The sequence below is a fragment of the Chiloscyllium plagiosum genome, unplaced genomic scaffold (assembly GCF_037043375.1).
Source record: "Chiloscyllium plagiosum isolate Xiang-an unplaced genomic scaffold, Cpla_swu_hap1 HiC_scaffold_19, whole genome shotgun sequence".
Taxonomy (NCBI): domain Eukaryota; kingdom Metazoa; phylum Chordata; class Chondrichthyes; order Orectolobiformes; family Hemiscylliidae; genus Chiloscyllium; species Chiloscyllium plagiosum.
In genome coordinates, this window is record NW_028270157.1 from 21955622 (window position 1) to 21972940 (window position 17319).

A 17319-nucleotide genomic window follows, 5' to 3' on the forward strand; every position below is an offset into this window, starting at 1 on the left:
AAAGTGTCCATCTAGTGGAATATGTGAAGTCATAGACATATCATACGTCCCAACAAACATATAAGCAGGAAATGTTACTGGCAACACAGGCTTAAGCTCCAGATTTTGAAAATTGAGCAGCAGTTGGAGTTCCTGTTGTGCATCCGTGAGGCAGAGGGTTACATGTTTAGAACATATCGGGAGGTAGCCACACTGCAGATTAGAAATGTACAGGCAGAGCTGGAATGGGTGACTACTAGGCAGTCTAAGAAACCCAGGCAGGTAGTGCAGGAGTTGCCTGAATCTATTGTGCTTGCCAATCAATATTACATTTTGGAAATTAGTAAAAGCTGTGGTTTCTCAGGGGAATGCCGCCAGAGGCAGGTCCACTTTACTAGTAGTATCTTAGCTGTATAGGGAAGGAGAAAGTATGGCAGGGTAACGTTAAACAAGGATCCCATAGTCAGGAGATCAGAGAGTGATTTCTGCAGCATGAATCGTGACTCTAGGATGGTTTGTTGCCTCCTTGGTGCCAGAGACAAAGATGTCACAGAATGGCTGCAGGATATCCATTTAAGGAAGAGGTATCAACCAGAAGGTGTGCTGTACATTGGTAGCAATGACATTAGAACATAGAACATAGAACATAAAACAATGTAGTGCAGAACAGGCCCTTTGGCTCTCAAAGTTGCGCCAACCTGTGAACTATTCTCAGCTCGTCCACCTACACTATCCCAGCACAATCCATGTGCTTATCCAAAGATTGTTTAAATCTTCCTAATGTGGCTGAGTTAACTACATTAGCAGGTAGGACATTCCATACCCTTACCACTCTCTGAGTAAAGAACCTGCCTCTGACATCTGTCTTAAATCTATCACCCCTCACCTTTTGGCTATGCTCTCCCACCCGCCCCTGTACAAGCTGACATCATCATCCTAGAAAAAAGACTTTCACTGTCTACCTTATCTAATCCTCTGATCATCTTGTATGTCTTTACCAAATCCCCTCTTAGTCTTCTTCTTTCCAATGAGAACAGACGCACGTCTCTCAGCCATTCCTCATAAGACCTTCTCTCCAGACCAGGCAACATCCTGGTAAGTCTCCTCTGCACCTTTTCCAATGCTTCCACATCCTTCCAGAAATATGGCTACCAGAACTCTACACAATAGTCCAAGTGCGGCCACACTAGCGTTTTGTATATTTGCAACATGATATTGCGGCTCCAGAACTCAATCCCTCTACCAATAAACCTAACACACTATATGCCTTCTTAACAGCACTATCAACCTGGGTGACAACTTTCAGGGATCTATGTACATGGACTCCAAGATCCCTCTGCGCATCCACACTACCAAGAATCTTTCCATTGACCAAGTATTCTGCCTTCCTGTTATTCTTCCCAAAGTGAATCACCTCACATTTAGCCATATTGAACTCCATTTGCCACCTCTTAGCCCAATTCTGCAGTTTATCCAAGTCCCCTACAACCTGTAACATTCTTCCGAACTGTCCACTACTCCACCGACTTTAGTGTCATCTGCAAATTTACTAATCCATCCATCTATGCCTGCGTCTTTGTCATTTTTAAAAATGACAACAGCAGTGGTCCCAAAAGAGATCCTTGTGCCACACCACTAGTAACTGGACTCCAGGTTAAATATTTTCCATCAACCACCACTCACTGCCTTCTTTCAGAAAGCCAGTTTCTAATCCAAACTGCTAAATCCCCCTCAATTCCATGCCTCTGCTTCTTGTCCAATAGCCTACCATGTGGAACCTTATCAAAGGCTTTACTGAAGTCCATGTATATCACATCAACTGCCCTACCCTCATCTACATGGTTGGTCACCTTCTCAAAAAACTCAATGAGGTTTGTGAGACACGATCTGGCCTTGATGAAACCATGTTGACTATCTGAAATCAAATTGTTGCTTGCTAGATGATTATAATCCTATCTCTTATAATCCTTTCCAAAACCTTTCCTACACCAGAAGTAAGGCTCACTGATCTATAATTACCTGGGTCATCTCTACTGCCCTTCTTGAACAAGAGTACAACATTTGCAATCCTCCAGTCCTCTGGTACTAAACCTGTAGACAATGACGACTCAAATATCAAAACCAAAGGCTCTGCTATCTCATCCCTAGCTTCCCGGAGAATCCTCCGATAAATCCCATCCAGCCCCGGGGACTTGTCTACTTTCACTCCTTCTAGAATTGATAACACCTCTTCATAACTAATCTTGATCCTTTCCAGTCTAATATCTCGTATCTCATTCTTCTCTTCTACAATATTCTCCTTTTCCTGAATGAAAACCGATGATAAATGTTCGTTTAGTACCTCTCCAATCTCCACAGGGTCCACACTCAACTTCCCCCTTCTGTCTTTGACTGGCCCTATTCCTACCCTAGTTATCCTTTTATTCCTCACATACTATAGAAAGCTTTAAGGGTTCTCCTTTATTCTATTTGCTAAAGACTGCTCGTGTCCTCTTTGCTCTTCTTAACTTCTTTAGATTTTAGATTTTAGATTACTTAGTGTGGAAACAGGCCTTCGGCCCAATAAGTCCACACCGACCCTCCGACCAGCAACCCACCCAGACCCATTCCTCTACATTTACCCCTTCACCTAACACTACTGGCAATTTAACATGGCCAATTCACCTAACCTGCACATTTTTAGACTGTGGGAGGAAACCGGAGCGCCTGAGGAAACCCATGCAGACACGGGGAGAATGTGCAAACTCCACACAGACAGTTGCCTGAGGCAGGAATTGAATCCGGGTCTCTAGCGCTGTGAGGCAGCAGTGCCACCATGCTGCCCTTGTGCCACCGTGTCACCCTTTATGCCATCGTGCCACCCTTAACCTGGTCTGGTTCATTATTAAGTACCAGATCCAGTGTGGCTTCCCCTCTTGTCGGCCTTAGACATACTGTGTCAGGAAACCCTCCTGTACACATTGGACAAAAACTAATTCATCTGACATACTAGAGTTACAGCATTTCTCGTCAATGTTGGGGAAGTTAAAGTTCCCCTACCCAGAATCATTTTGCCAATCCTCTCCTCCACCTCCCTGGAACTCTGTGGAGGCCTATAAAAAACTCCAAGCATTGTGACCTCTCCTCTCCTGTTTCTAACCTCAGCCCATACCACCTCAGTAGACGAGTCCGCATCAAAAGTTCTTTCAGCCACCATCATACTATCTTTGACTACCAAGGCCACACGTCCCCCTCTTTTACCGCCTTGCCTGTTCTTAATGAAAGATCTAAACCCTGGTACCTGCAACATCCATTCCTCACCCTGCTCTATCCATGTCTCCGAAATGGCCACAACATTGAAGTCCCAGGTACCTATCCATGCTGCAAGCTCACCTGCCTTATTTCGGATACTTCTGGCATTGAAGTAGACACACTTCAAACCAGCTTGCTGTCTGTCAGCACATTTCTGTGATCATGAAAACATGTCCCTGTCTTCCCTCCTCTCATCCTCCTGTGCACTGGAACTACACCTCAGGTTTCCGTCCCCCTACTGAGCTAGTTTAAACCCACCTGAATAGTAGCAAGAGGGATGAGACTCTGAAAGCAGAACTCAGGGAGTTAGGAGGGAAATTGAAAATCAGGACCTGGATACCAATACGTTTAGGATTATGCGCCATGTCATTGGCTAGTGAGCATAAGAACAGGAAAAAATTGATGGATTTAATATGTGGCTAGAGAACTGGTACAGAGTGGAAGACATCAGATTTCTGAAGCACTGGAATCAGGTCCAAGGCAGGTGAGACCTGTACAAGCTGGAGGGGGTTATAACTGATCAGGATTCTGACTGATAACCTTGCAGAGAGACTTGCTAATGTTGTTGGGATGGGCTGAAACAAACTTTCCAGGGGATGGGAACCTGAGGGGTAACTGGAAGGGAGTTAAGCTAGTAACAGGTAGTCAGAAAGCTTCAAGGGAAACTAGAGGACAGGAGAAACAAAGCTGAGCATTGTGTATGCCTCAAAGGTGGAATGATGTCAAAAAGACCAAGTTAAGTATATTCTGCCTGAATGCACCAGCATTTGCAATGAGGTAGATGATCTATTGGCACAAATATGGGTAACTAGTTATGATGTAGTTTTAGAGGACTGGTGGACCGCTAATGTAGTGTCATTATTCAAGCTGGGTGATAGGAATAAACCAGATAGGCCAAATAGGAATAAACAAGAGGCCAGAGAAACTAACATCTCCGGTAGCGAAACTATTGGAAAAATGGCTCAGGGACAGAATTAATCTCTACTTGGAAAGTCACAAATTATCAATGATAGTCAGCATGACTTTGTTAGGGCTAAATTATGTCTAACAAATTTGAAAATTGAACTTTTCAAAGAGGTAACAAGGTGTCTAGATGAGGATAGTGAAGTTGATGGACCTCAGTAAGGCTTTTGATAGATCGCACATGGCAGACTGGCTAAGAAAGTAACAGCCCACAGGATTCAGGGCAATTTGGTAAATTGGGTCCAAAGTTGGCTTAGTGACAGGAAACAGATTGTCAAAGGGCATTTTTGTTACTGTAAGCCTCTGTACCATTAGGTTTGGAACTGGGTCCCTTGCTATTTGTTATGCACATTAATGATCAAGACATGAATGTAGGTGATACTATCAGTAAGTTTGCAGATGGAATGAACATTGACAGTGTGGTAAATAGTGAGGAGAGACTTAAACTCTACTAAAATATAGACAGGCTGGTCACATGGGCTGAACAGGGCAACAATCCAGAGATGTGTGAGGTGGTGTATTTGAGAGGATTAGCAAGACATAGGCATGTCAAGACCCAAGGAATTACAAAGGGAACTTGACAAGCATATCCACAGATCCTTGAAGGCAGCAGGACAGGTAGATAAGGTGGTTAAGAAGGAATATGGGTTTTATGCCTTTATCAGTCAAGGCTTTGAATACAAGAGTAGGGAGGTTATGATGGAGCTTGTATAACTTACTCCAGCTGTGGCCTAAGGTTAAAAATCACACAACATCAGGTTATAGTCCAACAGGTTTATTTGGAAGTACAAGCTTTCAGAGCATTGCTCCTTCATCAGCTGTAGTAATGTGTGCAGTTCTGGTCACCACACTATAGGAAGGATGTAATTGCCTGAGAGAGGGTGCAAAGGAGATGGACCAGGATGTTGCCTGGTCTGGAACTACTCAGCTATGAAGACAGACTGGATAGGTTGAGTTGGCTTTCCCAAGAACAGGGTAGTCTGAGGCAGGTTTCAGATGCACAATGTTCTAAGTGGCATTGGCAGGGTAGCTTGGGAGAAACATTTCCCCTTAGTTGTGGGATCAATAACCAAGGGGGTTCAGTTTTAAGATAGGGAGCAGGAGGCTTAGAGGGGTTTGAGGAAAGTCTTTCTCACTCAGACGATTTTGGTTATCTTGAACTTACTGCTTGTAGTGGGGGCAGGAACCCTCATGACATTTAGGAACAACTTAGATGAACACTCAAAATGTTATAGCATGTAACAGTACAGGCCAAATGTTGAAAAATGGGGTTGGAATAGATGAATGTTTGATAACTGGTGCAGACAAGATGGGCCAATAGGCTTTTTCTCTGCTAAAAATGCTCTGACACTATGACTCCCTTCGGCAAAAGGTTTCATCTGGGGGTTTCTGCGTCTGATTAAAGCCCTAAGTGGTCAGTTAAGCTGTTTTTCCCTCCATAGATGCTACCAGACTTGCTGAGTTTCTCCAGCACTTTGTTTTCATTTGAGACAGCCAGTTTGACCTGTTGACTTTGAGTTAGGTGCTCATATATGGGACAGTGGTAGCAGTGTTACATAACATCAGCAAACATAACTGATATATCTCAAAATGTTCCATGTGGTGTGAAAAACAGTGTCATATGAAGCAAAAACTGTATACAGAAGTGGAGTTTGCTTTTTTTAGTCCTTCACCTAGCTTCGGTTCCTGTCTGGGTACCTGGAGAGGTATAATTCAAGCCTGTGGATTCTAAAATCACATTTATCAGACATATTTTAGAAAGGAGTAATTGTTATCATTACACACTCTCTTCTAATACTTAAGACAGTGCAGTTATGAAAGAATATTTATGGGTATGGATGTTTCTGTACTACGGTATGACTGTATAAGTCATTATTACATGGTATAATTGAAATGCTGATGGGGATCTTGTGGTGCAGTGGCAGATTGCCTACCCCTGGGCCTGCAGCTCCAGGTCCACTCACCAGTCCATGGAAGGAGTGATGTGGTTCAATGGGCTGATAATCAGCCAGGGATTCCTTCCACTATTCCCAAAAGAAAGGATACATGTATGCGAATATATGTGTAAGATATATTGCAATACTTTCCCTACCTGGTCAAGGTCCAGTGTTCTGCTTGTTCCCAGATACCCAATTAGTGAAGAGTATTAGCAACTGACACAAAAACCCATTGCATCATACTTTCTTCACTGGCACGTAAACCTACTCATGACTCCAGTTTTAAACATTATATTTAAAAACACATAATTGGATGAATGTGTTACATATTTTACAAACCAGCACTGGCATTTGCCAATGAGGCTTGAATAGTAAAGAAAATAATCATTTTGTATTTAAATAAGACTTAAAGCAAATATTTAACAGTGAAAGGTGAATTGTGTAACAGGTGTACTTACTTGGCAAAATTGTTTTATATCTATTCTTAGCTCCATGACAAGGAATATTCAGCTCTTTGGGATTCACAAAATTCATGGGAATTTCCTGTTATTTGAAGGAAATAAGAAACACAAGCATCAGAAATTCCAATGTACTTACAGCACTGCATACCACACTGCAGAAACACACAGATGTTGTCAGGTAAAAGAATTCCATAATATATATTTTGGTTAAACCTGCGCATTAGTTGCAACAAAATATGGAATCCACGTTTCTTTCCTTTCCGATCCCATTTACTAATCTGATCCTCCAGTCAGGGAGTGCCAGGTGAAATCTTTCTGGGATGGAGCTCCAAAAGGCTGGAAGAAATGTAGATCTTACTGGGAAATACGAACATTCCCTATTTTAATATGAAGTTTGTTTCATTAGCTGCACAGTGAGATTAATTATATGATCAACAGATGGTCTTGGAGCAGCTTTCTTGCTTTATTCCTCACATTTTGTTCCAAACTCCTGTTTGCATCAGGACATTTGATTTGCATGGATGGGACAAAACCAAAGAAAATAGGAGAAAAATATTCTGTGATTTATATAATCAACCATTCAAACCATTATGAAGTGGAGGATGCACAGGAGATTCATTGTAATGCAAATATAATGGCATAACAGCATTAGGAAAGATGATTTGAAACAATAAATTGCTTTATCACATCTTTCTATTTTGTAATGAAGGAAGTCTCATGACAGGCTATCAAAAATGCTTGAGAAACAGATGTAAGGTTCTCCTTAATAAAGATTAATAGTCGTTAACATTGTTGCCTGTTGTTTTGCACAATGTCCATGTTTCCTTCACAAATGTCTCACATGTCAAATATAAGACTGAGGTAAAGACTAGCTCTACAGCATTTATCGATCAAATGTAATAACACTAAAATATTATGATACTGACTGGAATACTCAGCTTGCAGTAAAAAAAATTATAAGAAAAATTCTATTGTTGATCATTTCTAGTTTAAATTGCACCTTAGACAAATATTGGTTCCTGATATAGCCTGTAGGCTTTGCATGATTAAACTGAGGCACAAACTTTACTGTATAGAGTGCTATATACCATGAATTCAGCCTGAAGGGATTGGGCGTTTGCTACACATTCACTTAGTTGCAACCTTGTGAGCACCCGGCTGGCAGTCTGTAGATACTCCAGAAATATTTTTTCACGGGGTGTTGGTGCAATACTGAGTGATTCAACATTTCCCAAGGTACTCATATCCAAGGTAAGCGATACGTTTGAGCCTCTCCTGCGAATTAAAGAATATTTGAAAATGTTTATTAAAACACCTTTTTTTTCTGGAGCATTTCCCTTGGGGCCTCTCCACAATCATATTATTCAACAGTCAAAGATGATTGACAATCTGTGAGGAATCTGCCAATTAGCACTTGGCTTTCTTCTCAAAACCCACTCATTTTCAGCAGGTGGAGGAAAGTCTAGCCCACTTAGTACCAAAGTATAACAGATGTCTGTCAAAATCAAAGCAGCTTTGATTTAACCTTTAACCTACATTTTATGTCTTTTCATTAATGCATACAAAGTACTTATGCTTTACAGCAGTGCCTGTAAAAATCCTACTGCAAAATGTTATGATGCAGTCACTGTATCAGTTGTCTGTAACTTTAACCGTAGTTTCAGGAATTTGCAACATTTTATCGGGTAAGCATTATGTGCAGCTAACATTTTTTAGGTAATTTTTAAAAGGAGTATGCATAATAATTTTAACATTTTAGTGAAACAATATATGAAGATTTAAACTCTACCCTAATATATAATTAATTTATTCTAGATAAACTGAAAAACACTGGAATGGTGACATTACTAGAGATACAAAGTAAGCTTTGTAGGATCTAATCCATGATAGGAGAAGGTGAGGACTGCAGGTGCTGGAGATCAGAGCTGAAAATGTGTTGCTGGAAAAGCACAGCAGGTCAGGCAGCATCCAAGGAGCAGGAGAATCGACGTTTCGGGCATGAGCCCTTCTTCAGGAAGAAGAAGGGCTGAAGAAGGGCTCATGCCCGAAACGTCGATTCTGCTGCTCCTTGGATGCTGCCTGACCTGCTGCGCTTTTCCAGCAACACATTTTCAGCTCTAATCCATGATAGGAGACTTGTGTAGCACATTGACTTACAGTGACCAAGAAAAACTGTGTTTATATTATGCAATTAATTGAAAATTTTACCCTGTAATTTTGGGATCAAGCCTCAAAATCAATGACCTTAGAAATTTAGCCTGCTTTATTCAATCATTCTCTCCCCTTCAAAATACTTCAGCATATTTTTTATTATTTAAATCCATGCTCATCCTTACTGAAGCTCTCTAACTGAATCTCCCAGTCTAGATTCCATCTTTGTCACAGCAGTAAAACAATCCTGACTGAAATCACAACAGGATTGGCTGGGATCTGTTTAGGCCCATACTTCCTGGAATTTAGAAGAATATGGGGAGATCAAATTGAGGATATTCAAGATGATAAAAGGTATGGATAAAATAGATGTGCAGCGGATGCTTCCTCTTGGTGGGGCATTCCAGGATGAGAGGTCATAGTCTTAGGATAAGGGGGAGCAAATTTAAAACAGAGATGAGGAGAAACTACTTCTCCCAAAGGGTTGTGAATCTGTGGAATTTGCCAACCCCATGTGAAGTGGATGTTGGGACAACGAATACATTTAAGGAGGATTTAGACAGATTTTTAATTGGTAGCGGGTTGAAGGGTTATGTGGGGAGAAGGAAGGAAAATGGGGGTGAGGAGCATATCAGCCATGATTGAATGGCAGAGCAGACCTGATGGGCTGAATAGCCTAATTCTACTCCTATATCTTATGAACTACACATTGTTGCTCTTTATCCTTCCTGAACTGTCTATGATACGATTGACTACTCCATTCTTTTTCAATGTCTCTCTTCCATGGTCCAGCACAATGCAATTCACTCAGTCTGACTCTTACCTATACAAATACAGCAGATAATCTCCACCAGAACTTCCTCTTTCACTCACATCATTAATTCCAGAACTCAGCCAGGATTTGTTCTATTTTCCCCTCTCTGCTCATTAATTAACATCATTCACAGATGAAGGATTAACTTTCAGCTTTATAGTTTGACCACGCCACCACTAATCTTGACTGATCTATACTTGTCTGACAGTACGAGGGCTGAATCTTTCCCTCCCATCACTGAGAAAACCAATGTTGGGAGGGTCAAATGTGAGATGTATGGGTTAACAACTCTGCACTTAACTCCTATTGCCTGACTTTTTCTGCAAGTCAGGAAATATGGTGGGTCACAACACAACACACCTGAAATGGACTCTCTATTTAACTGCCTGTACCAAATATAAGTTTTGAAAGGGGGTGGGTGAGATTCTGAAGGCTGTTTAAACCACATCAGGAAAGAAAGTTTCTGCAACTTGGAAAAAAGCTGCTGAGGAGTCAGAAACTTATTGACAGAAAAATTTTAAAACTATTGCTAAATTCAACTATTATGTTTAGTTGGTGTTTGGAAAGTTCAATATATTCATAATGCAATGATTGTTCATAAGGCCCTGTCCTTAAAAGGTAAGAGTCTAAACTGACTGGCACTGTATAGATGTTTCCATGCATTAAGGTACTTCATGAAAAAAGTTCTCTCTAGAATTCAACAGTGTATAATATCAGATAATAATGCATGCATGACATTACATAGTTCACATTGATTCAATGTCTCATCTTCTGCTGAGCCTTTAAGATTCCAGTATCTATTAAGTAGAGAACTAATAAACCATATATTCATACTGGAAGCTTGTTAAAATGCTTCCATAAAACAAAGTCAGCCATTAAAAATTTGCTTTGAGTTTTTCCCTTTTTATAAGCTCATAAAATTGTCAAACACAAACATTGATTTCCCCATTAATAAAAGCTCTAAGCTATATAAAATCTCTAAATTTAGTCCAACTAAACAGACATTGACAAACTATTTCAAGGAAAAATAAACCTATAATGAGCTTATAAAACTGACATTTAATTAAAGCTAGCAGTTCCCTTTGCAGTGATGCAAGAATTACCCGCAGGCCTGAATCCATTATTGAGTCTTGAAGCTCATGCAAGCATTCATAATGGGGCCATTTGACAAAGTAAATTACTGGTCATCTGTTCGGCTTGTTTTGTTGATACAGCTGCTCAATGAATGGATAGAACTAAACTAATGAGGTGGCTTTATACTCGCAAGTGTTGGTATTTGCTCATCTTTATTGCCACCTCAGCGTTGCCCTAGGAGACGGTAGCCCAACTCCAGCCTAATCTAACTCAGGAAGACTTAACTTCTGGCTGAATAGACTGATATTCTGACTTTGGGAACATAACGTAGGAAATGGCCTGACTCAAACTTCCTGAATTGAAGATGAAAATTTAGCTGCTAATTTTGTTCGTGGTGCACTTTAACGTGAGCTGGTTAGCAGCTGGAGACACGGTATTTAGACCCTGCCACAGTATTTGTACTCTTGCTATTGACTGAAGGCCCCCCTGGCCAGATACTGGCATGTTTCCAAATATAGAATTCTATTTAACTCTGATCTAAACATGTACACCCATATCTCACCAATGTAAAGCCCACCTATTTCTAACTCATTTAAATTGCCTTTCTCTGCCCAGTCTCAGTCCACTTGTGCCTCATCTCATCAATCCTTTGTCACTTTCAAGAGTCAATTACTTCAACTCTCCCCAGATTGCCACCTAGAAGCCCTGCTGCTCTATCACATCTCAAGTCACACATGGACATCATGCCATCCTCGCTGACCCATATTTACTCTTGGTCCTCCAAAGTCTCAAAATTAAAATTCTTCTTCACACAATAAAATGACACAATATTCTCAACTCATCCGACCCAGAAACCCTTTCCTGTAAATTCTGGAACCATACGTGGGGCAGTGCGGAACAGAATGTTTATTAGCCATTTCCTAGCATCTTAAAGAGGGGCTCTTGTGCAATTTGGTCAAACGTTGTAAATCTTCACATCTTTGCCATCTGCAAACTTGCCTATAACACAAAACATTACATACATTTCACCCATTGCAGTTTGATTATCTATAGGTTTCAGAAGAAAAAGGAAACTTGGAGAAAATGTCAAATGTAAATGCTCCTAAGTTGCTAAAAACAAAACTGAGATGCTGTAGATGTCATGATCTACTGTACAGTATTTATTGGAATAGAACACGTTTAATATTCATGTGTTGTTTGTCATTCTGTTTAGTAGTTGGCATTTATTTCGACGGGACTTGAATATAAAAGTAGGGATTAATCCTGAGGCTCTATAAGGTTTTGGTCAGGCCATATTTGGATTATTGTGCACAGTTTTCGGCCCCATATCTCATGAAGGATGTACTGGCCCTGGCGCGTGTTTACGAGAATGGACTCAGAAATGAAAAGCTCAACATATGAGGACCGTTTGAGGACTCTGAGTCCATACTCAATGGAGTTTAGAAGGATGGGGGGGGGGGGGATCTAATAGAAACTTACAGAATACTGAATGGTCTGGATAGAGTGGTTGTTGGGAAGATGTTTCCATTAGTAGGAGAGACTAGGACCAGAGGGCTCAGCCTTAAAGTAAAGGGAAGACAGTTCAGAATGGAGATGAGAAACTTCTTCAGCCAGAGAGTGATGAATCTATGGAATTCACCGCCATAGAAGGCTGTGGAAGCCAGGTCACTGAGTGATTTTAAGACAGAGATTGATAAGTTCTTGATTGTCAAGGGAATCAAGGGTTATGGGGGAAAGCAAATGAATGGGGATAAGAAACCTATCATCCATGGCAGAGCAGACTTGATGGGCTGAATGGCCTAATTTCTGCTCCTATGTCTTATGGGTTTATGGTCTTATAGAGTGCATGCATCTGGTTGTTCATTTTTGTTACCATCTTCGCATTCTGTTGGAGAGCCTTATAACAAAGGCAAGTGTGACAAATATTATATATTTCTTATTTATTAATAGATCTTTCAAGCAGGACATCTTTAATTGAATTAAAATATTTTTATTGTCTTTTATCTTCTATTGTATACTGGACATATTAAATCTGTGCACAGCTGTAACCAATTGACTCCTGTTGTAAAAGATAACCGTCTTTTGTGAATTTGTGTAATTTTCCAAAAACGCAACCCCTAAGAACAGTAGATCTTTACTTTAATAAGAAGAATTGTTATTAACTTAAAGTTACTACAAATTGTGCAAACATAATCAAAAATGCACTTGTACATTAACAAGCTGCAACCTAATTAGGGAGTAAAATGCGGTTATAGGTGAAACAATAACAATTGCTATTCATTTTGTTGCTGCATTGAAATTCTTGATACATCTATCTGTAGAAGTGAACTAAACTGCTGGTGGAGGGAATCCTGAGCCTGACTTTAATGATGCTTGTTACCACAAGAGTTTGAAATGGCTGGCGCATTGAAAATTGAGTCAAAATACAAATGTGAGACACTGTGCCTAAAATGTTAGTTTTATGTAATCAGTATAAGAGGAGTAGTCTTTACAAAATGAGATTAATGGAGTATTTACTTCAAAAAGGAAGCTCCACCTGCCCATCACACTGGACCACCTGACTGCTCAAGGCCATAAATCTGGGAATAGGTCACAGCCCAGTTTTAGTAGATTACTAAAATTGTGCTGTTGTTCATTACAATGTAATGCTACCTTATCTGACGATGGTTTTAAATTGTTTATTTAAGCGCTGTCATTTCTTTAAATACTCTCTGCAATGTTTATTCAGAGCTCTCTAAATGTGGAACGCCCACAGTCCTGGTCCTCGGCCTTCGGTTCATTTGTTGGGCTGGGATTTGACTGAACTGGACGTTTGCCTGTTGAGAGTCGTTGCACCCTAACCTTGTGCACTCAGATTAGGGAGTTGCTTCCTCTTTGTACATCAAATCCCTGTCTTCCATGTACTGCTCCACTAGCACTCCGGTTTGATCTGCTGAGTTAAATGAAGTGACAAGTGTGCAGATGGAAGGAAGACATTAATTAGGTGGAAGATCGTCTCTGACCATGGAGCGGGATGAAGGATTTGGGTTACATCTCAGAGAGGTGAATTTCTGCCACTGCAAAAACAAACATGCCAATCCCAGTGGATCTCAGGCAAAAGAATTTGTTCCAAAACATTAAAAGCACATTATGATTTTTAAACCATGGAAAAAAAAGCTAATTTGTTTCTTTCCTGCAATTAATTCTTGCAGTATAGCTCAAATTTAAATGCATACCAGTTGGGGCTGGAGTGTGTTACAATGTGGGTAGACCATCACGAAGTTGTGAGCAGCATCAGTTCAACCTTGAATCTTCGAAATTTGGCAATAATTTAAATACTGATAAAGAATTCAGCTAATCAGACTTTCACACAGCAAATTGTTTGTAATATCTCTGCAGATCGGTCAGGCAAATCGTTAAAAGGGCTATGATGATTGACCAGATTTGTTTAGTCAACTGAAAGTTCCACATTCAAACTACATGGTCAATTGCCAACCACTGTTTCTCTCCTTTCTGAATTGCAATTGTTGTTGCCCTCCCTGATCACTGTGAACTTTCACCCTGATCTTGACCATCAATATCCATTAATCCCAATCAATGCTTTTTCATGATCCCAAGCAGCACTTCCCACCAATCCTGACAAGCTCTTAGAGTCATATACCCATTCAAATGCCTTTTAAATGTTGCAATTGTACCAGCCTCCACCACTTCCTCTGGCAGCTCATTCCACAGACATGTAAAAGTTGTACCTTAGGTCTCTTTTATACCTTTTCCCTCTTATTGATCCCTACCAAGCCATCCCACCAATCCAATTAATATTTCCCATTTATTCCAACTAGGATTATCCCTCCCTTTCCAATCAGTGCTTTTCACTCTCCCAAATAGTACTTCCCACCAAACCTGACTGGCACTTAACAAAGTGTGAGGAGAAAGTGAGGTCTGCAGATGCTGGAGATCAGAGCTGAAAATGTGTTGCTGGAAAAGCGCAGCAGGTCAGGCAGCAACCAGGGAACAGGAGAATTGACGTTTCGGGCATAAGCCTTTCCTGAAGAAGGGCTTATGCCCGAAACGTCGATTCTCCTGTTCCCTGGATGCTGCCTGACCTGCTGCGCTTTTCCAGCAACACATTTTCAGCACTTAACAAAGTGTGGTCAATTTTCAGATATAGAATGATGTGCATACAAATGTCACTGCAAAAATAATATTAAAGATTTCTGTATAATTCACTCTTTGATTATTTAACCTGATTCACAGAACTTTTGTTTTGTTAACATCATTATTGCCAAGTTTATAAGTTGTTATAGCTTATAATTATGTTAATTAAGCTTAACAAATTATTAATAAAATTAAATTTGTAATTTGAAAGAGATCAGTTAACAGTACAGCAAAATCAAATATATTTATAAAATGTACTGAACATCATAAATTGTCACAAAGCACTTCAAAAGAGCATGGTAAACCAAAGTATGACACTCAGCCCCATAAGGAGAGAATAATTCAGATTCCAGTTTATTTTTATTCTTTCACAGCATTGCTGGCTGGGTCAGCATTTATTGTCTGTTTTAATTGTCTTTGAGATGTGGTTGCCAGTAGATACATCCAGAGTCTCGTTCTGAGGCAAGTCCAAGGATGTGACCCAGTGACAGTGAACTAAACATAAGACCATAAGAAACAGGAACAGGAAAAAGCCATTTGGTTCTTCGAGCCTACTTTGCCATTCAAAAGGATCATGGTTGATCTGATACTCCTTGTGTTCACTTTCCTGTTCTTTCCTCATAACCCTTGATTCCCTTACTGATCAAGAATTTATCTATCTCAGCCTTAAATATACACAAGGACACTGCTCCCACAACTCTCTGTAGCAAGGAATTCCAAAGACTCTCAACACTCAGATTAGGAATTCCTCCTTATCTCAGTCTTAAATTTGTGTCCCCTGGTCCTAGACTCTCCAATAATGGGAAACATCCTCTCAGCATTTACCCTGTCAAGCACCGTAAAAATCTTATATGTTTCAATTAAATCACCTCTCGTTCTTCTAAACTCTAACAAGTAGAATCCCAAACCATTTAGCCTTTGCTCAAAATACAAGCCCTTCATACCCAGGATCATTTCAATAATATTCTCTGAACTGTCTCCAATGAAATTCTGTGACTACCTGGTCAGGTCCACGTCCCCCCCAACAACCCACCCTCCCTTCCTGGCACCCTCCCCTGCCACCGCAGGAATTGCAAAATCTGCACCCACACCTCCTCCCTCACCTCCATCCAAGGTCCCAAAGGAGCCTTCCACATCTATCAAAGTTTTACCTGCACATCCACCAATATCATTTAGATTAGATTAGATTACTTAGTGTGGAAACAGGCCCTTCGGTCCAACAAGTCCATACCGACCCTCCGAAGAGCAACCCACCCAGACTCATTCCCCTCTTTACTGAACACTACGGTTTATTGTATCCGTTGCTCCCGATGTGGTCTCCTTTACATTGGGGAGACTGGATGCCTTCTAGCAGAGCACTTTAGGGAATATCTCCAGGACACCCGCACCAATCAACCCCACCGCCCTGTGGCCCAACATTTCAACTCCCCCTCCCACTCAGCCGAGGACATGGAGATCCTGGGCCTCCTTCACCACTGCTCCCTCACCACCCGATGCCTGGAGGAAGAACGCCTCATCTTCCGCCTCGGAACACTTCAACCCCAGGGTATCAATGTGTACTTCACCAGTTTCCTCATTTCCCCTTCCCCCACCTCACCCCAGTTCCAACCTTCCAGCTCAGCACTGTCCCCATGACCTGTCCTACCTGCCTATCTTCCTTTCCATCTATCCAATCCACCCTCCTCTCTGACCTATCATCTTCGTCCCCACCCCCATTCACCCATTGTACTCTTTGCTATCTTCCCCCACCCTCCTCTCTGACCTATCACATCCATCCCCACCCCCATTCACCTATTGTACTCTATGCTACTTTCTCCCCACCCCCACCCCCCTCTCATTTATCTCTCCACTCTGCAGGCACCCTGCCTCTATTCCTGATGAAGGGCTTTTGCCCAAAATGTCAATTTTCCTGCTCCTGGGATGCTGCCCGACCTGCTGTGTTTTTCCAGCACCACTCTAATCTAAACTCCAATGAAATTATACCTTTTCTTCAATAACTACTCACAGTACTTCAAATATGGTCTCACCAATGCCTTGTATAGCTGCAGTAAGACTTTCCAACTCTTGTACTCTAACCCCCTTAAAATAAGAATCAACATTCAATTAGTCTTCATATTTACCTGCTATACCTGTGCCTAGCTTCCTGGGTTTTGTGCACAAGTACCCCCATGTTCCTCTGTGATGCAGCTTTCTGCAGTTTTTCTCCATTTAACTAACATTCTGTTCTTTTGTTCTCTCTTCCCAGGTGAACAACTTTGCATTTTCATAAATTATACTCTATTTGCCAACTGTTTGCTCATTTACTTAATCAATGTCTCTCTGTAAACTGTTTGTCTCCCTCTCACAATATGTCTTTCCACCTATTTTTGTGTTGATTGTAAATTTGGCTGTGGTAAATTCATTTCCTTCCTTCCAGTCATTAAAACATACTGTAAACAGTTGTAGTTCCAGCACTGATCCCTGTGGAACCCCACTGGTCAAAGGTTGCCAACCTGAAATGAACCCCTTATCCCCT

General features: G+C 41.0%; 1 protein-coding gene across 2 annotated transcripts in view; it reads right to left on the reverse strand.

Annotated features, from left to right (window-relative positions):
• Nucleotides 1-17319, reverse strand: part of LOC122559762 (receptor-type tyrosine-protein phosphatase R-like) — a 213992-nt gene that overhangs the window by 80331 nt on the left and 116342 nt on the right. For both annotated transcript variants that reach the window (XM_043709749.2, XM_043709751.2), the window contains 2 exons: nt 7720-7906; nt 6629-6713 (listed from right to left, as the gene is read on the reverse strand). In XM_043709749.2, coding sequence (XP_043565684.2) covers nt 6629-6713; nt 7720-7906 — 272 coding nt within the window. The remainder of the gene's footprint in view (nt 1-6628; nt 6714-7719; nt 7907-17319) is intronic.